Here is a 27,992-nt window from a genome sequence, read left to right on the forward strand (position 1 = left end):
CCCTCATGTAACAGTCACGCAGTCCAGTGTTCAGAGTTAAGCCTTTCCTTTTCTCCCGCTCCACCTGCTCGCCCTGGTTTTGGGTTCCTCCTCCCTGAAGGACCCACGAGGCAAAGAGACAAGTTCATCATCCACTTTGGCTCACTTAGCTGTACGCACGTTCCTGGGGTGTGTTAAGTGTTTAGAGCTGGCTCTTTCTTTCATTGGGTGCTTTCGTTGATTATTTGAAAGAAAACCTCTCCCCATCTTTTCCTTCTCCACGTGATTGAAATTAATATATTTTATATGGTTGCTTTTGACTCCATCCACAACCCAGATCCCCTGTGTAAAATCACGCATCCTTCTGGTCAAATCTAACAATACCACTCTTGAACAAGTATCCCTCTATTGAAAAGAAAAAAAAAAAAAAAAAAAAAAGGCCCTACCCAAAAAGAGTAATAGCCTCTCACTTAATCCTGCCATCAGAACAGCAAGCTGACTTTTATCGCTCTATGCAGATTTTCAGGCATAAGTAAGGAACCAGTTTGCTGTGTCTCTCTTTCCCCAAATCTCAGAGGGCATATATTTTCTGAATAGAATTCTTGACGATCCCCCTGTTTGCTTCAAGAAAAGTGGACTGTACTTCCACCCCTTCCTCTTGGGTGTGGGGTGCGGGGTGGGTGAGAGACGGAGCTGTTCCCAGGGGATCTCTGCAGAAACCTGGTGTCAGCTGACTCTCCTGATTTCTTCATATTCAAATTAAACAAATTAAATTAAATTAAAGCATTGCTTTTTGGATAACATATATACTTTATTTTCCTATAAATATTGGATCAACAAGTTTCCTATGGGAAATAGAAGAACTGACAGAGGGAAAAAATTTTATAAATATGAACACAAGCCACACACATTTAATGCTAGTAGGAGAAATCCATGAGACCAGATCTTAGCTGCTGACATTCATGCAGGCTAACTGCATCTCAGCAGTGCTCCTCCTCTTCCCCTGCAGAGGGAAGGTCCTCGGCAGTGACCCCTGATTAATGGTTTGAGTTTGAGGAAGATGATATTTCACAGAGTAATTTCTGACTCCATTCGCTGTGTGCTGTTTCTATGAAACCTGAAAGGTTGTAGGGCACACAGTATACTCAGCTGTCTGGAGGGCATCTGGTTTTCTGCATTCAAAGGTACAACCACCACCACATAGATCCCTTTTATCTGGTCTTTTTAGGGCCTCACCTGCAACATATGGAGGTTCCCAGGCTAGGGGTGGAATCAGAGATGCAGGCCTCCACCACAACCACAGCAACCCCGGGTCCAAGACACATCTGCGACCTACTGTGCAACTTGTGACAGCATTGGATCTTCAACCCACGGAGCGAGGCCAGGGGCCGAAGCCCCCTTCTCATGAATACTAGTTGGGTTCGAGCCACAACAGGAAGTCCAGATAGATCCCTTCTTATCTGAAAATGAAACGGAGAATTGCCATCATGGTGAAGCAGAAATGAATCTTACTAGTATCCATGAGGATTCGGGTTCCATCCCTGGCCTTGCTCAGTGGATCAGGGATCCAGCAGTGCTGTGAGCTGTGGTGTAGGTCACAGACATGGCTTGGATCCTGTGCTTCTGTGTCTGTGGGGTCGGCCGGCAGCTGTGGCTCTGATTTGACCCCTAGCCTGGGAACCTCCATGTGCCGCGGGTGCGGCCCTAAAAATGAACAAACAAAGAGCAAAAAGAAAATGAAATGGAATAATAGAGGGTCCCGGGCCCCCACGGCATCAGCACATTCAGGAAATGTCTCCAGGTGCTCACAGGCTCTTGGACAGTCTGATGAGGACATGCCCTCGGAGATAAGCCTAACGAGGAAGGGAGTTATCCCCGCGTCCTTGCTATTTATTATAAAAGCTTCTGGGGGAAGAGCACCCCTCATCCATCTGAACTGCCAGTGCACAGCAGAGCAGTCACATCTGCGCAGAGCAGGTCAGGTCTGGAGGTGCCCTCCCTACGAGGGCAGGGCCTCTATGGGATCCAGGAAGTGAGGCTGGTGGTGAGCCCGGCCCAGGAGCCCCTCCACTGCCCTTTCACCACATTCTCATTTCTGAAGGTTCTCGCTCTTCCTGGGCTCATGCAGACATTAATTCCATACAAGTCCACACAACATGGGTTTTTCCAGTTCGGTGTGACATTCGAGTCATGCTAAGTTTTCTATGAGACTCTTTGAGGCACAGAGTCCCAGGACCCTATTCTGCCAACACTCTTGTTCTGGTGGCTTCTTCTCCTTCTCGCCTCACTGGCCACCCAACACCAGCCCTGGAGGAAGAGGTATGCCCTGGGACAAGGCAAGACAAAATTATGATCTTTATTGTTCAGAGAATTTTTTTCCACAAACCTCAAAATAGCCCCTCAACAGCTTAGAGGAATCATGTTCAGTATTTAATTTTCTTTTTTCTTTTTGTCTTTTTGCCTCTTCCAGGGCTGCTCCTGCGGCACATGGAGGTTCCCAGGCTAGGGGTCTAATCAGAGCTGTAGCCACTGGCCTACACCACAGCCACAGCCATGCGGGATCCGGGGCGCGTCTGCCACCTACACCACAGCTCACAGCAACGCCGGATCCTTAACCCACTGAGCGAGGCCAGGGATCGAACTGGCAACCTCATGGTTCCTAGTCGGATTCGTTAACCGTTGAGCCACGATGGGAACTCCTAATTTTCTTAATTAGAGGCAGACCTAATGGTTCCCAATAGAAGAACTGTAAGCATTCACTCTCTTCTTTTTGCCAGACCAGAATCCACGTTCTTACCACATGGGGGGAAAATTTTGAATTCAAAGGAAAGCTTGTCAAATAAAAAGCAGGAAAGGAGAATTTCTACGCAAGGTCAAAACCAGGGCTGATTGTAGGCCGTCTTAGGACGGAAGCAGAGGTTGGGGTTAAAAGGGATTCTTATGGCACCTGCCCCATGAGAGGGGAGGAAACCTAAAAATGCTTTTCCCTCATCCCTTCCAGACAAGCAGCATTCTAATCGATGACAGAGAGCAGGGAAGGAAACGTGATGGAGAGGAGACGAAGGTTTTGAGGAGGCGCCCGTTTCCCGCCCCCACCCTCTCCCCCATGACGGCTCTGGGCTTCAAAGCTAGGCCTGCTATTAAAATGATGTCTTCCTCTTATTCCCTGGGGTGGGAATTGGTGAGTGTTTTCCTCGTGTGCAATATGCAGCCGCCCTGCCTTTACACCCACACAGTCATCTAAGACTAAACTCTTTTTTTTTTTTGCCATTTCTTGGGCCGCTGCTGCAGCATGTGGAGGTTCCCAGGCTAGGGGTCGAATTGGAGCTGTAGCCGCCGGCCTACGCCACAGCCACAGCAATGCCAGATCTGAGCCGCATCTGCGACCTACAGCACAGCTCACAGCAACACCGGATCCTTCACCCACTGAGCGAGGGCAGGGATCAAAGCTGCAACCTCATGGTTCCCAGTTGGATTCATTAACCACTGCGTCACGACGGGAACTCCAGTCTAAGACCAAACTCTTAAAGGCATCACGAATCAGTATCATTATCACTTTTGAAGCTGAAATAAAGAACTTCTTGTACGAATCAGAAAAGTCATTACTTAAATTGACGGAGGACTCTAGTCTGACTCTGACTCTGGCTAGATGCCCTAGTTATTTTTCATTTTAAATCCTTTTAAGTCATTTCATTTCCTGCTCAGTTACGCTATGCAGTTGCACCCCCAAAGCGAGTCGTGGAAAGGAGACTCTTACAAGATGAGTCTCTTGCTGTACTTCCGGACACTCTGGGAAAATGGGTTTTAAATATGAACATTTTCTCCATTCGGAAATAATTCTCAGAGTTCCCAACATGGCTCAGTGGTTTTAACAAACCTGACTAGTATCCGCGAGGAGGCGGGTTTGATCCCTGGCCTCGCCTGGTGGGTTAAGGAAACGGCGTTGCTGTGGCTGCGGTGCAGGCTGGCACCTACAGCTCTGATTCGACCCCTAGCCTGGGGACGTCCACATGCCGTGGGTGCGGCCAAATGAGTAAATAAATAAATAATTCTCTCCCTCCGGCACCTGACAATTCAGCACTAGAGCTTTGTGCAGAGAGAAAAACTCGAGATAACCATGTGATCTGCAGCTGAGACGGGTCTGGTCAGGAGTCCCTGGTGAGGAGGTTAGTCTCCAAAGGACACTGCCTTTCATTTAGTCCAGAAGTGTGTCCAGCTTCGGCTATGAGCACAAAAATGAAGCCGGGGGTTTCCTCTCATACTCCATCTCCCCGAAAAGGTGTGCACAAAAGATCAACTTAAATCCCAGTAATGATTTTCCAGTGCATTAGTCACAAGCATTCTAGTCTGCCTATCCCCAGCCTTTCTGGAGCTAGAAATTCGCAAAGGGCACAGTTTCTGATGACTTTATATCATCATGTGGGAGAAAATGAAAACCCCAAGAAGGAACGAGAAAGAGAAATCATATACTGAGGATGCTGAAAAGAATCGATGGTTAAATATAAAATATTATTTTCCTTGGAGGAGGTTTGAATGGTGAGCAGCTAAAGGAAGCAGAGAGGAATGTGGAGCTGCTTCTGCACGTCACCCGCTTTCGGTTTTCTTGGGTCCTGTTTGTCCACACATCTCACGACAAGTTCTGACAGGACATCAGATTTCATTCTGTGAAGTTAGAACAGCTCACGCGTATTGTAGAATGACAGTGGTGGCGAAGGCCAGGCAGCAGTTGGAATGTTAGCCGTGATGGCAGTTAGAGGAGAGGCGACGTTACAGCGGGTGGGTGCCAGTCCTAAGGACAGACCTGAGGCGACGTTACAGCGGGTGGGTGCCAGTCCTAAAGACAGACCTGAACGGGGTCCCTTCTGCATCACATATATGATATGGGTTCCTGCAAACAACCTCCTTTATTCTCTGTACTTCATAAGATGGTTATGAACATTGAATGAATTCATGCAAAAAAATTTAGAACCAAACCTGGTTTTAGGAACCCAATATACTCATTGTTATTACAATAACAACATATATGATTATGAAAAGTGATCCCTAACGTAGATAAATTTTCCCCTCTAAAGTTTTTTTGAATCACTCAATTGCTTCTAATATTTATCTTTCTATGAATGCTATTGATGTTTGCTGAATGTATTGTTACACATTTGTTCTGTGCTCTCGGTTTTGAATCTCTGTTCCTGATCAGCTACCTTTTCCCCAGCAAATCTATCCTAATCTCTATTATGATATGATGATGACGACAATTAGGATGACGACATTGACAAGGATGATGCTGACACCATAGATGACAGTCTACGACTGCAGTAAACACCAGATTATAAAGCCCAACCTGGAAGTCACATTGTGATGCGGTGAGACATGCGGGCGATAGCTCTGCGGATCTCCTTTGTCTTGGCGCTGTAGATGAGAGGGTTGAGCACAGGAGGCACAAAGAGGTACACGTTAGACAGAAGGATGTGCACGTAGCGTGGGGCGTGCTTCCCGAAGCGGTGCACCGCGGACACCCCGATCATGGGAACGTAAAATGCAAGGACAGCCAAGATGTGTGACACACACGTGTTGAGGGCTCTGAGGCGTTCCTCACGAGAAGCAATGGCCATGACCGAGCGCAGAATGAGCACGTAGGAGAGGACGATACATAACAGGTCCATGCCAAAGGTGGACACAAGAACAAAGAGTCCGTAGATGCTGTTAATAGCGATATCAGCACAGGCCAGCTTCATCATGTCCGGGTGGAGGCAGTAGGAGTGAGAAAGAACATTGGATCTACAGATAGGCAGCCTCTTGAAGAGGAAGGGAAGAGGAACGAGGATGATGAAGCTCCGAGCTGTCACTGCTAAACACATCCCAGCAATGACCTCACTGGTGAGCACAGCGGCATAGCGCAAGGGATCACAGATGGCCACGTAGCGGTCGAAGCTCATGGCCAGCAGAATGCCTGACTCCATCATGGAGAAGGAATGAATGAGGAACATCTGGATGAGGCAGGCATCAAAGTCGATGGTGCGGGCATTGAGGCAGAAGGTTCTGAGCACAGTGGGCAGTGTGGCCAGGGCCATGGCCACGTCGCTGCCGGACAGCATGGACAGGAAGACGTACATGGGTTCGTGCAGGCTGGGCTCCACTCGCACAGCTTGCAGGATCACCGCGTTTCCCCCTAGAGCCACAGCGTACATCACACACAGGGGTCCTGCGAGCCAGATCTGAGAGCTCTCCAGACCAGGGATCCCGGTCAGGAGGAAGAAGGCAGGGTGGGTGACATTGAACAGCCCCATGGCAGGGGGAAGGCAGAGTACTCTTCAGAGTCAGGTTTCTGAGGGTTACACTTCCTGGGGAAGAAGGAACCAGGGAGCAAAAGACAGGGTGGATCGTTTAAACTGGTGCATTCATGAAGTCAGCGGTTTGGGAGAAAACAGAAAAATTTCTTTTCATATTTTTGATCAATCTATGAATCAGACTAATATTTCCCACTGTTTTATGGAAGAAAGAAAACATTTTTTCAAATCTTAAGACTATTACTCAGTTACAAAGAAATTGTTCAAGCAATATTATCTACAATTTTACTTGCTTTAAAAGCATCACTGAATTTGTTTTTCTAGAAGGACACTGGGAGTTTGCATAGAAATAGGTGAACTGGAATTTAGAGAGAGTTATTGTAAAAGTAGATTGGGATTTTGAAAGTAAATGTATTAACTACAATTCATAGATAGTCATTATAAAAGGACACTGACAGCTTGAGGCATCAAAAACTATCAGAAGTTTTTAATTTTTCTTTGAAAATGTCGTTTAATTCTGAGGGGTCACTGATTAATGAAAACATTTCCTTGAGCTGGTTTGAATTAGAATGTGTGTTTTCCAGTGAGAAGAAGGGGCAGTGGGATCTGGAGGAAACTGCCTGTGGATATCAGCCTTTCCTGGGCAGAGGTGCTCTGAAAAAAGCAATGAGAAACAGCTTATTTGTTCATAGGCACAAAGCTGTTCCTATTTTTGGAAAAATTAGGAATCCTCCCCTAAATATGCTGTAAGTACACAAACATTCAGCTAGTTCAAAGATCATCATTTTAAATTTTTTAATTGAATTCTGGTTGATATAGGACTGTGGGTTGGGTTTTTTTTTTTTTTTTTTTTTTTGTCTTTTTAGGGATGCACCCGTGGCATATGGAGGTTCCCACTCTAGGGGCTGAATCAGCCTATGCCACAGCAACAAGAGATCCAAACTGCATCTACACAACAGCTCATGGCAAGGCCAGATACTTTAACCCACTGAGCAGGGCCAGGGATCAAACCTGCCTCCTCATGGATACTAGTCAGATTTGTTTCCACTGAGCCACAACGGGAAATCCAGAACCATAGTTTTTAATCTATGTGTTAATTATAAAAATGTAAGAATGCTTATTTAGTTATGGATCATCTAAGGTTTATGTCTAAGTGATTTCCTCTGCTTTCTAAGCTCCAGGGTGATTTTACGTACTATTTCTCAGAATTCATTAGATGAGAACAACTCAGACCATGTGCCCTGGCTCAGCTGTTAACCCAGCAGCTTCGAGTCTTGAAATTGCTAGTGAGCACTTTGCTCCTGGATTTCGGAAATTTCTTCTGCCCCAGTTCCTGCTTTCCTTCCTGAACTTGCAACAATATTAATGAATCACAGAAACACTGATACCAAGGAAAGGGTCTGGAAAGGGGGCAATCTAGAGAAGTACAGTGAATTACCGCAATCGTGGCTGTGCCGCGGCAAGAACCCCAGGTCTAGCACCTGCTCCGCTCACTCACCTAAGGAGCTGCTATCTGATAACTTCCACCCAGGCTCTCCCTCTGCCCCTCGCCCTCCTCCTTTCCCAGTTTAACCCATGCTCAGGACCTGCTTCAGGACAGTCAGCTAGCTCACCCCTCCTGGGTGTCAGAACTCACCAGAAGACAGGCAGCTGAGAGACACCCACAGAGCAACACATCCTTCTCGCGCTCTGCGAATGTGCACGCGCGCCTGCCTCTTTTATGTCTCCCTCTAAGCCCCAGGAGGGGCAGCAGCGATGCTGACGTGGTGGATGCAGGTTCATCAGGAAGGTTGTGGTCTCTGGAGGACGTTCCTGACTCCTGAGAATAAAGCACACGCTCTTTGAGCTGAGAAAGAACTCAGCCAAGTGCCAGAGCAATTCTCTACTCCGTGCAGCCCAGCTTCTGGGGACCTTGTGCAGGCACATAAAAGAGGAGCTCATGGCTTTCTTAAAATCCTAGAATTATGTGACATGTTGACCTAGTCCAACAATTAAAGTATAATCAGAGAGTAACAATTTTACTTTTCTCACCCTTTTAAATGTATTGAGAAGGCTAGTTCTTTCTTTACCCCTTTGTAGAATCATACATTCTTCTGGTTAGGATCTAAGGCAGCGTTACACCAGCTCTCTCCAGCATGCAGCTCATCCAGGAAATAGTCAGCCGTCCTGTAGAGCAACCAATGCTCTCCTGCAAAACAGCAACAGTCTCCTATTCAATCCTGCTTTCAGCACAGCAGGGTAACTTTTGATGCTCCGTTTAGATTTCCAGGCATAAGTAAGGGACCCGTCGGCTAAGTCTCTTTTCCAAAATCTCAGAGGACGTATGTGACCTGAGCAGAATCCTTACGGTCCGTCTCTTTTTCACTCGAGGTAAAGTGGGGTGTATTCTGTACCCCTTTCCTTTGGGTGTGCAGTATGGGGTGGGGGGAAGACAGCTCTTTCCAATGCTTCTCTTCAGAAATCTTTATTTAAATCCTCTAATTCCTAACTTTTTTAGACCTTTTGTTAGGGCAGAGTTTCTGGACCACAGTGCTGTTAACATTTTTTGCTGGATAATTCTTTGTTGTCATGAGATGTCTTATTCATTGTAAGATAATCAGCATCACCACTGGTCTTAACCTAATTGACCAGACATGGTGCAATGTCCTCCGAGGGACAAAAGCACCCCTTGTTGAGAGCTACTGAATTCAGAGACAGAGTTTACAAGTCAGCTGAGTGGTTCTAGGGCAACAAACTCAAAAGCCCCCCATGGTTGTTCACTAAAAAGATAATATTCAGCATCTTCACGTATTAGCTGTGTTGAGCAGCATCCATTCAAAAAACCTGTGCCATATACAAAACATCTCAAGCATTTTGCAGACTAGAATGTCTCTTCTGAGAAGGTCATTTTCGGAGCTGCGATTGTGCAGATTGAGACGTGTCCATTCTGTTATCAACCGTCCTCTCTGCAAGGACTTCTGATGCTAAATATGGACACCACCCTTCCCCCCCCATGAACTTTCTTTACTCAAAGCCTTGGAACATTTATCCCTGACTTAGTGAACCTCTTGTAGATTCTCAAACAATGACGCCACTGCGTGTCTTTGTTCTCCTGTGCTTTCGTCAACATCATTTCCTCTGGTGGAAATTCTGCCACCTAAAAGTTTTCCTGGTGAACCCTACAGCTATCAGATGCATTCCGAGCTTTATCTGCTGATTATTTTTCTAATCAGCTTTATCTGCTGATTATTTCTCTAATCTCCCGAGCTTTTTCGGGACACCCTGGGTCCTCAGCATTTCTCCATCGCTGAGTTGAACACCGATGCTAGTGAAACCTTAAGTAAATTATGCCTTTGTGTCTAACTCATTACATTACCCTCAAGACCCAGTTCAGTGTCGGGAGCTTTTTGGATCCTTAGAAAAAAATTAATGAATAAAATTATGTCCATAATCACCGAAAGCATGTCTTTTAATTTTTATTAAGGTATGGTTGACTTACAATGTTGTAACGATTTCTGCCATGCAGCAAAGTGACCCAGTCTCTCTCTCTCTCACACACAGGCACACACACACATTCCTTTTCTTATCTTATCTTCCATCATGGTCCATCCCAAGAGACTGGATATGGTTCTCTGCGCCATACATCAGGACCTCATTGCTTATCCATTCTCAAGGTCATAGTTTGCATCTACCAACCCCAAACTCCAAGTCCATCCCACTTCCTCCTGCCTCCCCCTTGGTAACCACAAGTCTGTTCTCTATGTCTGTGAGTCTGTTATAGAGGCCACGTCCTATCAAGAGTCTGATGTGGCTTCGTGTGATGGAGGCACTAAGCAATTAACTTTAGAATGGAGTGAGCCCATAATTACAGAAGAGGTAAAGATTTTCCCGTAAATTAGCAGTTATAACATGTAGCCTAAGGTGGTGTCAGCTATATTCATTGCTATTCCCTGGTTTTCAAAGTTTCTCTAAAAAGAAGTTGAAAAAAATTTCTGAGTTGAGGAAATAATATATTTTCGGAATATTAAGGGGTAATTGGCCTCTTTTCACCGAGAGTTTGAAACTTCTTCTGGCACCAGAGGATTCCTCCCAGGTATTTCCTACCTCTTTACTCTGCCTGGAACATTATAGGTACTGCCAGTGAATTTACTCACAATTTCCTCAGGTGATCATGACAAACTTCACATGCGGGCTATAAGAAAGGAAGGAGTCTGGTTCGTCTCGCCTCCCCGGAGTATACATGGGATGCTTGATTTATTTGTTGAGTAAGAAAATTAAGGAATAAATAAATTAGCCAGATACCATTTTTAAGTATCTACGCTTATGCCTGACTAAACCTTTCAGACTCTGGGATACGAATCCTGTATTCATATTTGTTATCAATTGATATGCAGCAAATTGCCCCCAAACTCAGCAGCTTAATCCTTGTTATCCCATTAAATTGTGAACTTTGTATCTTATTCATTAAGGACCAATGATCTATAGGCATGGCTTGGTCAGACGGTTCCAGCTGATTCTCTCATGAGGTTGCAGGCACCCTGCTGGCTAGGGCTGCAGTTCCTGAAGACTCAATCAGGTCTGGAGGATCTACTCCCACACTCACGTGGCTGTTGGCAGGAGGCTTCAGTACCTGGCCGTGTTCCCCTCTCCAATGGACTGTTCATGACATACCTCCCTCAGAGTGAATGATCTGGGAGATAGATGGTACAGTGTCACACGGCCCTTTTTAAAAAGTCTAGTCTTTGCCTTACACGTGGGCACTTACTCCTTAGAAGTGTCCCTAAGTCCACCATACATGCAGGATATTGCATAGGAGCATGCATACCTGTATGCCCGGATACCTGTATAGCTGTATACCTGGATACCTGTATAGCTGTATACCTGTGTGCCTGTATAGCTGTAGCTGGGGATCTTTGGGATCAGAAGAAAATGAAATGTTAAAGCATGTGTAGCTGATTATAAGAATAATTTCTAGGATTTTAAACAAAGTATTTATCACCTTAAAGCAGAGAAGAAAAGAGCAAAAGTTGTATGGTTTAAGTGGTTATAAATTTGTCATTTATACAGATATATACAAATATTTATAAAGTGTAAAAACTACTATCACGTTCCTATTATTTTTCTCTTTTTGCTTCTCATCCTCCTTCTCCTCTTTCTCTTCATTCTCCTTTTGATTATACCCCCTTTTCTTCTAGCTATTTCTCTCATTTCTTCTTATTTTCTCGTCTTGCCTTCTCCGCTCCCGCCTCGCGTCTTTCTCCCGCCTTTGCTCCATGTTCTCGTCCACTTACCCTCTTTATCTCCTCCCACAGCCGTGGCAGAAGTGGCTCCTTCCGCTTGGCATCACCCAACCCATGCTTTAGCCCATGCTCGTCCTTATCCCCTTCTTCACACTGCAGAAAACCAGGCAAAACCAAACAAAATAAACAAAAGAAAACAAAACTCTGACTCTATATTGCTCAAGTCCGTGAAATCCTTCTCTGTTTATGTACCTGAGGGTTAGGTTCTTGTCCTGCTACAGAAGGAATTCATTTGGAAACAAGACGGAAATTGAGAACGAAAAAGTAAGATTTATTTAAGTGACAAACACACCTCTTAAAGAGAGGCTGGGGAAGGCTGGCAGCTGCCCTGTGTTTTTCTGGCACACTGGTTATGAGGGGCATCTGACTGCCCAGGAGAGATATTCACTGGGAAGGTGGGGCTTGGGGGTCTTATTCCCTAATTTTCATTACAACTCCACCTTCCCAAAGGGAGGAGGGATTTTTGTCCTCATTTAGCTTTAAGGGAAGTGTCATAGTGTGGGGGCATGATGGGTACTTCTTATCTGCATGTCTAATTTTATTATAATTAGGGCATAAAGAACAATAGGTTACATTCAGATAGTGGAGATGCACAGCCTTTTCCACCTTTCTTTGCCTCCAAGGGCACGTATCTCCCCAAAATGTGTGGTTTCCTATCAGTCTGGAGGTTCTGGTTTTCCTTCCTTTGCCCATGGACCCCTGATGCACGGTTTCCTGCTATCTAGCCCCGTATCCCCTTCTCTGCTCGTATCTAATTATCTGCCTGGTGTAACATTTATTCAATCAATATATATGGAGCTTTTTCTAAATGCCAAGGCACTATATAAAGTATGACAATACATTCTTAGTTTTAATTTTATTCTCTTCATCACTCTTTTGATGCTCTAAAATTATCTTACCACTTGTTTATTGTTTGTCATCTCTGCTATACTACAAACACCATCTCTGCTATACTACAAACACCATCTCTGCTATACTACAAATACCATCTGAATGGGCCTTTCCTATTTGGTTCACAGTTGTGTCTGTTATTTAATCCTGTAGGACACCCGGCAGGTGCTCAACCAGCATCTGCTGAATAAGTGAACTTTTGATCCCTACTCCCTGGCCTGGGAACTTCTGTATGCCATGGGTGTGGCCAAATAAAATAAAATAAGGTAAAAGTCTATCTATAATCTATGTTCTATTCTACCATCAATGTAAGATGTCGCTTGTGTATGTGCAAGACATGTGATTGGTGACTAGAGCCTTGGGCAGGGGTATGAGAATATTTGGGTTTATCTGTTAGTATGTGTGTGGATCTGAAAGAGGCACTGCGAATGTTAGTAAACGAATAGCTGACCGTGCCCAAAGGTGTATGGGGGGGTGTCTCAGGATGTCTAGGTACGTGTCTTTGTAAGCATACACGGGTTTGCAGTCCTTGGCCAAGGAAGTATTGACACAGTCACAGTCATGAGTGATAGCATGAGCAATGATGGCGCGAAGAAGGGGATTCTTCTGGGAGCAATTCTCCTGCGGCCAGCTCATGACTCTTTGATACCAGCCTCCCCATTATTTCCACGCTCCCTCCTCCAGCCACCAACAAACAAGCCTAGGGATTTTATAAATGCATGCGTCCTAGAAGACAGAGCTGGCGCCACTCTGCCTGTGGGACCCACAGACCCGCACCCAGCTACAGGGAAAAGAGACATCTGCCACCCAGTGAGTGCCACCTCCTTCAGATTGCGCGTGGGGCTCCTTATCCAGAACTTGTCCCAAACCTCAACACTCTGACTGCTGCTCCAGGCAGATTCTGGCCCTCTTACTTCTCCTCCAAACATGAGACAAATCTTTTCCCTTCCAAAGCCTGTGATCACAGACCCTGATGGCCGAGTTCCATCTGCATCAACATCCTAATACCAAACCACTCGTGTTTGATTCATCTGATCTAGATCTTGTCTCGAGAGTATCCGTAATTTTTCCCTCTGCAATGTGAATTATTTTCTCCAAGCCCAACTACTGGGTGTGCAGCTGGAGAAAAAAATCACAGAAGCGATTGAACTGAAGTCATTCAAGTGTGGTCATCAGTCTTAGCTGGAGTTTCAGTACTGAGTGCGCCAGGGGACATAACTGATGGAGATGCTACTGGGAGTCTGTAGTGTTGATGCACTCATGGCTGTGTGTGTGTGTGTGTGTGTGTGTGTGTGTGTGTGTGTGCACGTACACACTTAAACCTATGTATTCCAGTGGGTGGAAACATGGAGCATATGTGAAACATATCAGACCACTGAGTAAGTACTAGCCTTCTTAAATTCTGTGGCTGTGCTAGCGTTGTGTGTGATGAAGGGCGTGTGCAATAGTTTCTGTGTGATGTGACAGTGCCTACGAACACCTGGGTGTGTAAGTGTGTACAGGAGTGTAAAATGTACATCTGCTATCTTTGGGTGACCATGTGTGTTCAAGCTATGCTCACACTGTACAAAAGAAGTGTATTGCTTGCGTTTGTCTCTGTCTTCTTGATGCTTATTTCTAGATTAGTCACATTTAGCGAGGCCTTCAATGATGCCCCTTGGGCCAGAAGAAAGAAAAAATTGTTGTTGAGTGTTCTCCTTAGGTTAGAAATTTTCAGTTTCTTTCCATACTAAGGAAAGTCTGAAACACTGATGAAATAGGCTCATCTGGATTGCCAAAATTTGCACACCAGCCATTAAGGACAGTGGGTAAACCTGTCTTGTGAAGAGTCCAGAGTGTCTGTCGGTGCTCTCAAGGGTCTTTCCATTTTTTTAAGACCTAGAAGTGATCTTAGAGTGATGGTGATTAAAAAAAAAAAAAGTAGATACAAGACAGGAAGAATTTCTGGAGACATCGACTTTAAACCTGGGTCATGAGCAAGAGACACATTTATAGGGAAGTAAGGAAAATAAATTTACTTATTAAAGGGTTCCTTTGAATTCTCAGTTGGAAGGGAGAGAAACGAAAGGAGTAGAATTCCTTCTCAGAGCCCACACACTTTCAGGATTATTACTGACGTCAATGCATACCCAGCCTCTAGTCCCCATCTGCGCTCACTGAACATACTAGGAGGGCTAGGAAGACGATGGAAAGCGTAGAAGGCAAAGGAGCATGAGAGTCATTACGCCAAAGTGTCAGAAGAGAGCTTTAGTCTCTTTTGAATTTTAAATAGAGATTTCTCAGCTTTATTGAGCTATCATGGCGAGTGACATAGGTTAATTTTAACTTGGACACTGTGGCGATTTGGCAGGCATGCGTACTGCAAAATGATCACCATGGTAAGGTTACTTAGCACATCCACTGCCTTACATATTTACCCTTTTTTTGCACGTGATAGTAACACTTAGAATCCACCTTCTCGACACCTTCCAGGAATACATTTTACAGCACTGTCAATTCTAGTCCCCATGCTGTAATTAGAGCTCCAGAACGCATGCCTCTTGTAGCTGAAAGCTCGTGCCCACTGACCAACATCTCCCCAGTCTTCCCCCAGCTCTGCCTCAGCCCCTGGAAACCACCCTTCTACTCTCTACAGGGTGGAGCTGTAATTTTGAGATATCCAGTACCATAGGTTACAGGGGTATTTTGGATAAAGGCTGTAAATAAGTCCTTTATGGTAAGGTTTCTCAGTTTGCACTTTTCTGACTATTGCTTACTTTTCCTGGAGTGAGGCTGATGGTGCTTCAGGACAAAGACAAAGAAAGAGGAGTCAGTAAAGAAGGCAGAGGAGAAGGCACCATGGTAGGAAGAAAATTAGAGATAAAGGATGCCTCTGCAGTAAGAAGGCAGTTCTAAAAAGCTGAGTTACCAACCATGTTAACTCTGGTAGGAAAGTCAAATAGATCGGGAAAGAGAATATTTTCATAGATTTAGTGACAAAGATCACTGACGATCACACAGAGATCAGTTTCAGATGGGAGGGTGCCGAGGGAAGCACAATACAGGTAACTGAGAAGTGATGGAAGGTGAGGTCAGTAAGATAGACTCCCTGAATTTGGGGGATCTCAGAATGGACTGGAAAAAGAGATGCCCAAACAAGCGCCCCATCTTTGGCATCCAGAGACGATGTTTCGAGAAGTTGGACTATGAACTGGAAAAGAGTAAGAAAGGGCAGCTAGAGAGGGAAGGTTATGTTTTTACGAAGGGATGGATTTGTATATGCTTATTGCCTGATGGGAAAGAGACAGAACGTGAGAGGCTGAAGATACAATACAAAGGACTGATGGAAGAGGCCTCTGAGCAAGAAGGCAAGAAATAGAATCCCAAAGGCCAAGGGCCTGGACTTGGAGAAGAAGAGAATCCCTTTCTCAGGAACCAGGGGCTAGGTGTGAATAAGGTTAACGTTTTCGTAATGGTCAATATTCCCTCCCTCTCTCTCTTTTCCAATAAAGCGCTTGCGTCTTGGTTTTCTCCACCTGCACACCCAGTTTGGTGATAGAATTTACTCTCTACATTTGGGGATTACTGTGCGAATGTGAAAGAGAGGGAGAGAGAACATGAAGATACCAGGGCTAGTGGGAGAGTAGGTCAGGAAGAGAAGTGAGGAAGGAAGAGCTAATCGAGAGCCCAGAAGAGAATGAAAGGATATGGTCAAAACGCTGAGAGCAAGTCTGCGGGCGAGAGAAGGTAAGAGAGCTGGTAGGTAGAAGCTGGGGTCAGGGAGGCCGAAGGGGAGGCTGAGTAAAGATATCGAAGCAGTGATTTTTCAGCCGCAGAGGTTTCATCTTTGTCACCTACAAAAGGTTCCCAAATGTATAGGTTCCTTTTCCTTGTACGTCTTAATTTCTAAATTTTCTCAAACATCCCCGAATATGGCTTCTGGGGTAAGTTGACAAAGTAAAGGAAAGCTGTGGTTTAAGGTGAGAATTGTGGACCTTTCTCATGTTATCTGCTGCCTTATCACTTTGCCCTGTTGTGGGTACTCGCTTGTTCCTTACACCTTCGTGGAGTTTCTATTATGGACAAGAGACGGTACTGGGCTCTGGTGAGACGGAAATGAGTAGAACTCAGTTAGAACCCTCAACGTTCTCAGAGTCTAGTGGGAAATGTAAGACCAGAAGCAAACACCGTCAATCTCTGACTTTTGTGTTGGAGACAGGGTGTCTGGAAAAAAGTGAACAACGTTCCCAACACAGCCTCTTGGGCGTGTCCCCCATCTGCCGGCCATGTTGGGCCTCAATGGCACCCCCTTCCAGCCAGCCACACTCCAGCTCACAGGCATCCCTGGGATGCAGACAGGCCAAGCCGGGGTGGCCCTGGTTTTCTGCATCCTCTACCTGATCTCCATCACAGGCAACCTCACCATCCTGGCTCTGGTGACTGGTGAGCCTGCTCTGCACCAGCCCATGTACTACTTCCTCTCCATGCTCTCTCTCAATGACCTTGGAGTGTCCTTCTCCACACTCCCCACTGTGCTTGCTGTCTTCTGCTTCAACTATCACCACGTTGGCTTTGATGCCTGCTTGGTTCAGATGTTCTTCATCCACACTTTCTCTTTTACGGAATCAGGCATCCTGCTGGCCATGAGCTTGGATCGTTTTGTGGCTATCTGCGACCCGCTGCGCTACGCATCAGTGCTCACCCACAACCGCATCTTGGCTATGGGCCTGGGCATCCTCGCCAAAAGCTTCACCACTCTCTTCCCTTTCCCTTTTCTGGTAAAACGACTGCCCTTCTGCAAAGGCAATGTTTTGCACCACTCGTACTGCCTCCACCCAGATCTCATGAAAGTGGCGTGCGGAGACACCCACGTTAATAACATCTACGGGCTCTTTGTGGTCATTTTCACCTACGGTGTAGACTCTGTGTTCATCTTGCTTTCCTATGCATTGATCCTAAGAGCCGTGCTGGCCATTGCATCCCGGGAGCAGCGGCTTAAGGCACTCAACACCTGCATGTCGCACATCTGTGCAGTGCTGGCTTTTTATGTGCCCATAATCGCAGTCTCCATGATCCACCGCTTCTGGAAAAACGCCCCACCTGTTGTTCATGTCATGATGTCCAATGTCTACCTGTTTGTCCCCCCCATGCTCAACCCCATCATCTACAGTGTGAAAACAAAGGAGATACGCAGAACGATCCTCCAGGTCTTCTATAAACCCCAGAGCTGAGGACGACGGCTGCCACCCCCGAGAGCTGCTTTGCGGGAAGGGCTGCCAACTTTAGGACTGTTAAATAGGAGAAGAAGAATCGGGACCTCAATAGTTATGAATATGGAACCACGAAGAGAACATTTGACTCAATAAAATGATATAAACAGGTATTGAACATTTGCGGCATGAAAATATGTGTACAGTTGCTAAGAATGTTATAATAAGACATATTCTTCTTTTTTTTTTTCTTTTTAGGGCCACACCTGTGGCATATGGAGGTTTCCAGGCTAGGGGTTGAATTGGAGCTACAGCTGCCAGCCTATAACACAGCCACGGCAATGCCAGATCCGAGCTGAGTCTGCAACCTACACCACAGCTCACAGCAATGCTGGATCCTCAACCCAGTGAGTGAGGCCAGGGATCAAATCTGCAACCTCATGGTTCCTAGTTGGATTCGTTTCCGCTGCACCATGATGGAAACTCCATAAGACATATCCTTAAGTAAGCGACATATCAAGTAAAAAAAAATAAAAAGGAGTGAAGATGCCCTGAAAGATGTTTAAAATAATGGAAGTCGTTCAGTGCAAATATCCTTGAACACTAATAATTCTACTACCACCCAGAGTAAGGAAATGATAAGCACTAAAGACAAACCAAACTCTGCGGAGGCTTGATGCCTCACAGGAGAGAAAGAACCCATTGGTTTGGGAAGATCTAAATTTTCTGTGTCTCTGAAGGAGCTTGTGAAGGAGGAGAAGGGTTATAGTAGTTGGTCAGGGGGGCAGGAAGAATGGCATAGTTTGAGAAAAAAACATGTAGGCAAGAGCGCTTAGAGCTTTCATATTCCAAGTGTAGTCCAGTGAACAACAGCATTGGAGTAGCTGGTGATTTGTTAAAGAAATGGAATTTTAGACCCTTTCTCAAGACCTCCTGAATACAAATTGCATTTAACAAGACCCTGGGATCATGAGTAAGAAGAGTCTAAAAAAGTAGTTCTCAAAGTGTGATGCCCCACGCAGCGCCATAATTGTTAGGCATGCTAATTCTCAGGAATTTCCTCCGGTACCCTGATCAGAAACCCTTAGGCAGTGAGGGCCAGCAATCTGCATTTTATTAAGCCCTCCAAGCAATTCTGATGCATGTTAAAGGCTGAGAACCTTTAGTCTAGATGATTAGTTTAGAACATTTGGGGGAATGGCAAACAGCTTTGTTTAGACAAAGTGGAGGGCTCACACTGAAAAGTTCTGGAAACAAGATCTTGCGAGATTGCTTAGGTCAGTTTGTGGGTGGTTTTTAAAGCGGGGCGGGGGACCGAGTGCTGACAACTAAGCTATGGTGTTGGTGGTGAAGAGCCACGCAGACACACAGCCTATTATCGCCTTGTGGTGGCGCATCGGACACAGAAACAGCTTCCAGGAAGAATGGGATGAACCATCTCCGGCCCCCCCCCCCCCCCCGCCCAGGCTCCTGCTGCATCCTGGCGTTCCCTTCTTTTCCCTGCATTGTGCCCAGCATCTTTGTTTTGCTCCACTGTAGACATTTTGATTTGCACCCCATAGGGTAAAATTATTCCCTCGTTTCAGCTCTAGGGGGAAAGAGCTTCACAATTTTGCCATAAATGCCATTTAACACTTAGAATGAATCCCATCTGCTGGCATGTGGACAGACGTTATGCTCAGCATCATCCCTCTCAGAGTGAAAGGGTATCTTCCCCCTCCCCCGCCCGACTTCTTTTTTCCCATTTAATGGAGGCAGAAAGTAAGTCTTAACAAAGAGCTTTTCAAAAATCAAAATAGATATTGGCAGTCAAACCTGATATCCTAGCACAGTGTTTGATGAGCTCAATACACCTAAATTAAGTGAACAACCAAATGGCTAAGTAAATAAATGAAGGCTTGGGTCCTGGCTGATGCTTAGTTCCCGTTCTGCTGCCTCTGAGGACATAGCTAATGTCACTTTGCTCAGTGGCTTCTTAAAACCCTGCCTCTCGTCACCAGGCTCTCATGCCCACCCCGAGGCCCCATGTAGATTCCTTTCGGTTCCCATAATTCTATGCCTTTATTCACACAGTTGTTTTCTGCATCTTCCTGAATTCTATTTTCTCATCCTAACTCTTTAATTTCAACCCAACGAATTCTACCATAATCAAAAGCAGGAAGTGTTTTCAAATGGCCTAAGATACCACTGGAGAAGAGAAAATTCTTGTCTACGGCCTTCTTCCGTGTGCATCCCCCCACGCGCCCCACCACTTAGCAGAAAAGCGACAGAGCTCCCCCACCATCCTTTCCCTCAAGTCACCCTTCGTCTGCATCAAACTGAAACAAGGAGGAAGGGCCACAACATACTTAATGGGAAGAGCAGGTATTCGGGGGATCTGAACTTGGAGCCTGCAGCAGAACTTCTGATGGGCATAATTACTATGTGTGGTTCAATCACATTTTTTCAAGTCACTTTCTTCTTTTTATCGGACTCCCCTGCAGACAGGTTCTATTCTTCTTACAGATCAGGTTCCAAGGTGAAGGAATACCCGTCTCATGAGATCGTGAAGCTAAGGGATGGCACAGCTGGGACTCAGACTCGCATCGGTGTGGCTCTGAGCCCAGGCTCTCTGAGGACCTTGGGCTGCATCTCCTGGAGGAGACCCCAGGCTTGTGGAACTTGGTAGCGCGTTGGGTGGGAGGGGACGGAGGTGGGAATACAGTAGGGAAGAGTAGTGATAAGTGGACGGAAGCCGCCATGGTCATACATTGTACTGGTGAAACCCTGGGACGAGCTCTGCACGTCAAGGTCTGTTCTCTTGGCTCAGTTCTGGAATTTACCCACTGGCTCTAAGCTTTAAGTCTTGCCTAGAACGTGGATTTTAAGCCCAGGATTTGGGGATTTAACTTCTGAGCTTTGGGCTTAGAGTTCTGACTTTGAGGCTGGATAATTGGAGGAATTTGTCTCCATCCTTCTCCTCCACACGAAGAAGGAGTTGGAATTGTATTTTTTTTTCTCTGTGGAGAGAGGGCAGTTTCTCCAGGGGATGTGTTTCCTTTTCCTCCTTCTGTTCCCCAGGTGCGTGTGAACCCCCCTTTTCCCCCCAGCACCAGCACCACATCACATTCAGGCAAACCAGGACCCCAGAGCCCTGGCCCCTGGGGACTCTCCTGCAGAAACACCACCTCGTCCTTGGCGAGTGCCAGTCTGAGGCCCATTCTGGAGTCCCTGTGAGCTCTGGCCTTCGGTCCTTTAATCCAGATCTCTTTCGGGTGGGTTTGTATCTCATCGTGTCTTCTTGGTCTGCACATAAGAAGTGTGTTTCTGTCTACGATTCGGTCTGTGCAGTTTCTCAGTCTCTCTCAAGTCTCTGTTTCTTTGAGTGAGTCTCTGTCCAGGCATGTGTGTATTTGCTGTGATTTGTCTGGCCCATGATTGGAGAGGTTTAAAACAAATGAAAGTAAAATTCCCAAAGCTGATTTTCATTCGTATGATCTTTAAAAAGAAGGGTAATATACATTCCGACGTCCTGTGTCCTTCCAGCCACTTCCAGATAGGGCTGCCGAGGCTGCTCCAGCAGAGGAAGGCACCTGGTCATCACAGGACAGGGGCGGAGTGCTCAGCTGTGGTCTAGTCCACGCAGACCCAAGGCTGTGGCAGTCCCCGCGTCACAGACCAGGAGAGACATTGACCTTCTGGAATATCAGCCCTGAGGGCAAAGAGAGAACTGAAAGGGCCTTTCCTCCCAGTTCAGCAGATGCTGGAATTCTCGCCACATCATTCCCATCAAAGGTTACACAGTTGTTGCTGTCATTGCTTGAATGTCTTCCCAGACCAGAAACTTATTATCTCCTAGTGAAGCCTTGACTCTTAGAAAAATCTCCCTTCCCTGAGCCCTAGACTGCCCTGTCATCTCCACCTGTCACCCACTACCTCTTACACCCATCCCCAAGCATCTTTCCTGCAGCCTCCTCTTCTCAAAACGAAGCAGCACTAGCTCCTTCAGTGCTCTTTTTTTTTTTTTTTTTTGGTCTTTTTTTGTTGTTGTTGTTATTGTTGTTGCTATTTCTTGGGCCGCTCCTGCGGCATATGGAGGTTCCCAGGCTAGGGGTTGAATCGGAGCTGTAGCCACCAGCCGACGCCGGAGCCACAGCAATGCGGGATCTGAGCCACGTCTGCAACCTACACCACAGCTCACAGCAACGCCGGATCGTTAACCCACTGAGCAAGGGCAGGGACCGAACCCGCAACTTCATGGTTCCTAGTCGGATTCGTTAACCACTGCGCCACGACGGGAACTCCCCCTTCAGTGCTCTCTATAGGACTTAGTTCCCCTTAACTTTGTGCGCGTCCAATGGTTTAACTCCGATCCAGAGTATAGAACCCAGAGCAGAAGGTACTTTAGCGATGGCCCTGAGCGTTTTGTTCATACATTTAGTCATTCGTGACTCTTTGAGCATGTCTTTTTATTAGAATCATAAAGCGGTAGGGAGGCGAGAATGAACCAGGCACAAGTGGAACCTTAAAAGAGCCCAAACGTACGACAGGGAAAACAGATACAAAAGGACTTCTCATAAAATAACAACTAGGTATAAAATATTATAAAGTCACAGATGAGAAATGCTATTATTTCCACTTACAGAGTAACAGGAAAATCTGTGGATAAAACAGAAATGCTGAGTGTGAGCGACAGAGAAGGAGAAAGACAATGCAAGCAAGAAAAAAATAAAGCATATACTAGGAAACGTCCATTTTAGAACATATTATCTTTTCACTAAAATACTCCTGCTAACAAAGCCTGAAACCCATCAATTTGTTGTAAGCTGATATTACACTATCTACTCATATTAGACTATTCACCCCAAGAGGAGAACTTACAGGGAGGGAATTAAGGGTCTGTTTCTTTGAGTGGCTGAAGAAACTGAGGAGAGCTAATCTAAAGAAGAGAAGATTATAGGATATTATGATGGGAACTTTCAAATACTATTTATCCATTCAATTATTTATTTTTTCTGGTTAAAGTATTTATTCAGATCTGCTATGTGCTTGACCCTGTGAAGGATTATTATCTAGAGGTAAAAAATGAAAGAAAAGTGAGCAGCCAATACCATCCCTACTGTGATGGAGTTTACAGTCAAGTAGGGAAAACAGGGAATTGAACACACAGTTTCATAAATAGATACATTACAAATTAAGGTGTATTTTGCAGGAAAATCACAGATACCATTTAGAACAATATTTAGGTGAAGCCTGACAAAGACTGCCATGTCTATAGCATTTTTATATAATGCGGAGGGAGGAGATTTAAGCCCTGTGTAAGAAAGCACTTCATAAACAAATGTCATCTAAAAGATAGTGGCTTTAGGCGTAACGAGCTCCCCATCCTTGGGAGTGTTCAAGCTGAGTGTGGGTGACAGTTTGATAAGGATGCTGTAGAGGGAATTCTTGCCGTGGGTGCAAGGCTGACTCTGGTTGCAGGTCCTAGTGAGCCTATCAAGCCGACAACTGAGTCAGTGAGTGGATTTTTGGGAGGGGCCACTTTAGCAGGCCACTTAACTCCTAGTCTCTTCCATCTGACCCCCAGTCTGCACAGGAGAGGGGAAAGAATATCTGTCTGTCTGCCACTCTTGCTTCTCTCTGCTGGTGACAGTAAAGGTGACTAATGTCCCAGCATCACCTTCTTCTTCCTTTGGTGGCTGCAGCTGCTGAAGGCGGGCTGCTGGGTTTCACAGCAAAGACCACAGGACTTCAAGTTGAAAGAACCCCATTCTCGTGCCAACCCAGACACTTACTGGTTAAAGGACAGTCACTTAACAACGTTGCTATGGGACCGAAACGAGGCAGCTTGGTCGTGAGACAGTTGCCCCTCTGGTTATCATTAGAGCACCCAACGGTTCAGTTAATTTTCCTGGTCCTGTGCTCTCCTGGGTCCTTGAGCTGCCTGTTCTCCATCCTGCATGTTCCTCCTCCATGACATGGGTCAGGGCTAGTGTTTCTAAGCCTTCCCTGTTACTTTCTGGGAAAAATGAGGTTTTACCAGCGACTGGCCGTCTCAGGTGAGGCAAGACCAAGACCCACAGGTGAGACGATCAGACAAAGACTCAGAATGCTCCTGTTGGGCCCTTCTCTCCCTCCAGGGATGTGAGAGGCAGTAGCAGCCCAAATCTAGGCTACATCTGTAGTACCACCTTGGAGTAATTAAGCAAAGCCAACTTCATTTAGAGCAGCTCTGGGATGCTGAAGAACACTCCAGATGATGAAGCACGAGGGAATGTTTAAGTTGCAGCACAGGAGAAAAGTAGGAACAGTATGTAAAAACAAAACCAGAAAGAGTTGGGGAGCTCTTGCAAGTTACTGTGTTGTCTAGAGTGACCGGAATGTCACAAAATGCGTCTGCAGTGGTTCTCAACCTGAGGGTCCCCTCTAGAGCCTTAAAGCAAATTGATAAATGAGAAGCCACATCCGCCAGGGGTGTCATGCGGGCACTTGGATTTTTAAGTTCTCCAGGTGATAAGAATATAGAGCCAAGACTGAGCCCCGCCGATCTACAAGGCGGAACCAAGGGACACGATGGACAAGAGGCAAAAGCAAGGACATTTCACCTGTCAGGGAGGCTGTTCATCTTGGGGGAAGCACAGACACAGAAGGCACAAAATTTCACCAGGGCTGGCGCATGAAGGGAGGGTCTGAGAGTGAAGAGAGTAGGAGAACGCAGGCTCTGGAGCCACCTCGCTCTGACATCGTGTGTCTCTCCACGGTCTTAGCTCTCCGTCTTCCCTTGGCTCTGTGTTCCCCTAACTGTCCAGCCATCCCAGGGGAACATTCCCACGAAACTCCTTAGCTATGCAGACCACTCAACAGTGGGTAACCACAGGATAAAGAATTGATAAAGAAGCTGAATCCTACATCCATGCTACTTGAGTGAATGAATGAACTCATGGTTGGAGGTGATTCAAATTTCATACCAATTGTGACTGCATTTTCCTACTTCATTTTTTTTTAAAAAAGGTATTTTACCAATTTAATTTATTATATTGCATTACATGCTGTTATTATTATGTTACATTACATCACATATTACATATTGTGTTATGTTAGGCTATTTTCACTCTCTGATTGTGGTTTAACGATTTCTCTCTGATCTGCAGGCACCAATGGAGTATTATGTCTCTGTCTTTTATCTCTCCATGGATTCTAGATCAAATCTTCTCTTTTGAAACCACTACACATAACTTTTCCGAACTGCTTTTTTAAACTCTTTTTTGGTCCACACCCACAGTATGTGGAAGTTCCTGGGCCAGGGATTGAACCTGAGCCATAGCAGTGACCCCAGCTGCAGCAACGGCAATGCTGGGTCCTTAACCCTCTGTGCTACAGAGGGACTCCTGAACAGTTTTTTGTATTGTTTTTATTTATTTTTTTCTTTTTTTTGCTTTCCTTAGGGCTGCACCTGCAGCATATGGAGGTTCCCAGGCTAGGGGTTGAGTCAGAGTTGCAGCTGCTGGCCTAAACAGCAATGTCAGATCTGAGACACGTCTGTGACCTACTCCACAGCTCAATGGCAATGCCAGATCCTCAACCTGCTGAGCGAGGCCAGGGATCAAACCCGCATCCTCACAGGTACTAATCAGGTTCATTACTGCTGAGCCATAATAGGAACTCCCCTGAACTTTTTTAACTTCAGAGTCATTTGCGTTTCAGTGCAGTTTTCATCTGGAATGCCCAGGTCCTTCACCACCCTATTCATATTTCTCTCTTTCCAGCTTTCTAAAACCACTCTCCTACTTTCCTTCCAAATGTCTCTTTCCCTAAAGTGGAGTGGGGACACATGGGGATCACCCCTTTCTCTGAGGCCCTTGTCTCCTCAGACCCACACTGGCAGAGTTAAAACTCAGTTCTTATGACTGCATCCTAGACCAGACTGGGGTTTACTCATAGTGAAATGGAAACATCACTACCAAAAAAAAAAAAATCTGTGGACCCAAGCTATAGACTAAGCTTCTGGTACAGTCTTACTCTTCCTTTCTGGGTCTTCACATCTCCCTAAGAATAAAAGAGTTTATATGTCCTCAGTGTTTCCTATACTGTACAATTTCTTGTCTACTTTACAACAACCACAGGAAACAGATATATTTTACCCCTGTTTTGCAAATAGACACAAAGAGACTTGGAAATGTTAAGTCATTTGTTCTCGCCACACTGAGTGTAAACTGTACAGTGGGCTTCAGACTACGTTCTGCCAGAATCTGCAGGGCTCTCAAACACTATTTTTTACTTGTTTTTTATACCCCAAATAAGAGATTATTATCATCTCTATAAGCTAAAAAAACCCATGCATCAGAATATGTATATTTTCATCACACACATATTGCATTATATATATTTTTATCACACACATATTGCATTATATATATTATATATTATATAAATATATTTGCATCACATATTTATTAAGTGGCTGAGTATGTATTTTGACCCCATTCTGATTTATTCCAGTATTTCTGCTCTTAATTTTAACGCTATACTCTTGCTCATAAGATTGAGCAGTCTCAATTATCTCTTACATGCACAATTTCAGGATTCTTGCTATCAGAGGACAGGAGGCGAGAATGAGCCCAGCTTCTCCACCCTCTCCCTGCTCCAGGCTTTGAGGGGGGGCTGCTCAGACAGAAGACCTGGAAGGTGGGAGCTGACTTTTTTTTTTCTTTCCCCAGTGGCAGGAGGTGGAGCTCTGCTGTTGTGACATGAAAGCGGAGCGCAAAGAAGGCTGTGACGCCCTGTCTGCCCTCCTGACTGGTGTTCGGGATTGGAGGCCCTATTGCCACACTAGCATCCTCTCCCGCTCCTACTGCCTCCACTCAGACCCGATCCAGCTGCCTTGCGCTGATACTAGGCTCAATAGCCTCCTGGGCTTGGCCATGGTCTGGCCACTTTTGGGCTGGACTCGCTGCTCACTGTGGTCTCCTACGTGCTGATCCTGCACACAGTGCTGGGCACTGCTTCCGGGGAGGGCGGCGGAAGGCCCTCAATGCGTGTGTGTCACACATCTGGGAGGTGCTGGTGAACGACGTGCCCACGATTGGGGTGTCTGCGGTGCATCCTGCCGCCAAGCATGCCTCGCCTCTGTGCACACAGCCGTGTCCAGCACCCACCTCTTTGTGCCTCCTGTGCTCAACCCCGTCACCTACAGCGTCAGGACCAAGCCAGTCCGACAGGGAATTGCCACCTTGTTCTCGGCAAAGGAGAAGTACCCTGGATCACTCCAGGGGGGGATGGGGGCAGGCAGAGGCTCGGAGTCAGCCCCTCGACCCTGATGGTGTTTCTTCTGTGGGCAAAGTGCTACACCAGGAGGCAAAAGTCTGAGGACGAATAGCACTGAGGCATTCAACGCACTGCCCTGAGCTTGAATCTGGACCCAGCTTCACAGTCAAATGTCAGGGAAAAGGATTTAAATGATTTCTTCGGGAAGAGTACCCAAGACGTGGACTTGTAAATGCATACAGACACTTTGCACTGAAAAGTGACTGTCTGTTTTATTCAACTATTCAAGATGTTTTCGAGCAGTTATTACGTGTGAAGGGAACATACATAGTATTTTCTTTTTAGAGGCAGCATGCAAAATAAAATCTAAAAAACATGACAAGGGTGTGTTGCAGCAATTTCTTGGGGCAGGTCAAATAGTCCCTTCTAGGTTTTAAGTGTTATCCACAGATGACCACCTCATGTGACCCCAAGTCTAAACCATGAATATTCATGAACAGACTTTGGAGATGTGATCAAATCTCATTTTTAGCAGGATTATTTTTATAGTCAATTTTTTTTTTTTTTAATAGCCGCACCTGTGGCATATGGAAGTTCCCAGGCTAGGGGTCCAATCAGAGCTGCAGATGCCAGCCTACACCACAGCCACACTTAGGCGAGATCTGAACTGCATCTGTGACCTGCACAGCTCATGGCCATGCCGAATCCTCAGCCCACTGAGCGAGGCCAGGGATCAAACCTGAATCCTCATGGACACTGTTGGGTTCTTAACCTGCCAAGCCAAATGGGAGCCTAATAGATTTTTTTCGCAGGTTATCAGGAATCCAAGACAAAAAATCCAAAATGATAGTTGAGTGATTTTTTAAAAGTATTGTGTTGTAACATTATCTAGTAAATCTTTTTGTGTCTCATTTGACTCTCTCAAGGATTGTGATTTGAGGAACAATTTCCAAATGACAAAAGCAGAGATGTTTGGAATCTTCTAAGAACAAGGATAAAGCTACACTGTCTAATAGGGTGGCCACTAGCCACACATGGTCACTGAACTCAGGAAATAGGGCCAATTTGAACTGATACCTGTTGTAACAACATGTGACCAGATTTTGGCCATGAAAAAAAAAGAATGT

General features: G+C 45.7%; 2 protein-coding genes across 4 annotated transcripts; one reads left to right on the forward strand and one right to left on the reverse strand.

The window, feature by feature from the left end:
• Window positions 1-769: 769 nt before the first annotated feature.
• On the reverse strand, window positions 770-8,185 carry LOC100511274 (olfactory receptor 51I2). Of its 2 annotated transcripts, XR_014814521.1 has the most exons (4): window positions 7,900-7,954; window positions 3,976-6,317; window positions 2,657-3,288; window positions 770-1,490 (listed from the first exon to the last, which is right to left on the reverse strand). XR_014814521.1 is itself a non-coding variant. In XM_084975004.1 (2 exons), exon 2 carries the CDS (start codon window positions 6,261-6,263, stop codon window positions 5,325-5,327), a length of 939 nt encoding a protein of 312 aa, XP_084831130.1. In that variant the 5' UTR covers window positions 6,264-6,317; window positions 7,900-8,185; the 3' UTR covers window positions 3,234-5,324. The 2 variants fall into 2 exon arrangements, 1 of the variants encoding a protein (XP_084831130.1); XM_084975004.1 differs by lacking the exon at window positions 770-1,490 and having other exon boundaries at window positions 3,234-6,317; window positions 7,900-8,185.
• Window positions 7,097-27,244, forward strand: OR51I1 (olfactory receptor family 51 subfamily I member 1). 2 transcript variants are annotated; one of them, XR_014814520.1, is made up of 4 exons: window positions 7,097-10,118; window positions 11,740-11,806; window positions 12,587-12,699; window positions 26,319-27,244. XR_014814520.1 is itself a non-coding variant. In XM_084975002.1 (2 exons), exon 1 carries the CDS (start codon window positions 16,699-16,701, stop codon window positions 17,641-17,643), a length of 945 nt encoding a protein of 314 aa, XP_084831128.1. In that variant the 5' UTR covers window positions 13,232-16,698; the 3' UTR covers window positions 17,644-17,792; window positions 26,319-27,244. The 2 variants fall into 2 exon arrangements, 1 of the variants encoding a protein (XP_084831128.1); XM_084975002.1 differs by lacking the exons at window positions 7,097-10,118; window positions 11,740-11,806; window positions 12,587-12,699 and adding an exon at window positions 13,232-17,792.
• Window positions 27,245-27,992: the final 748 nt, after the last annotated feature.

The sequence above is a fragment of the Sus scrofa genome, chromosome 9 (assembly GCF_054392235.1).
Source record: "Sus scrofa isolate SSC_HxYL_T2T_F1_AM1 chromosome 9, Sscrofa_HxYL_maternal_Yorkshire_Landrace_v2.0, whole genome shotgun sequence".
Taxonomy (NCBI): Eukaryota; Metazoa; Chordata; class Mammalia; order Artiodactyla; family Suidae; genus Sus; species Sus scrofa.

Bases quoted from the DNA above. Each gene is read 5' to 3' on its own strand.
- OR51I1 (XM_084975002.1), top strand. From the start codon at position 16,699: ATGTTGGGCCTCAATGGCACCCCCTTCCAGCCAGCCACACTCCAGCTC.
- LOC100511274 (XM_084975004.1), bottom strand. From the start codon at position 6,263: ATGGGGCTGTTCAATGTCACCCACCCTGCCTTCTTCCTCCTGACCGGG.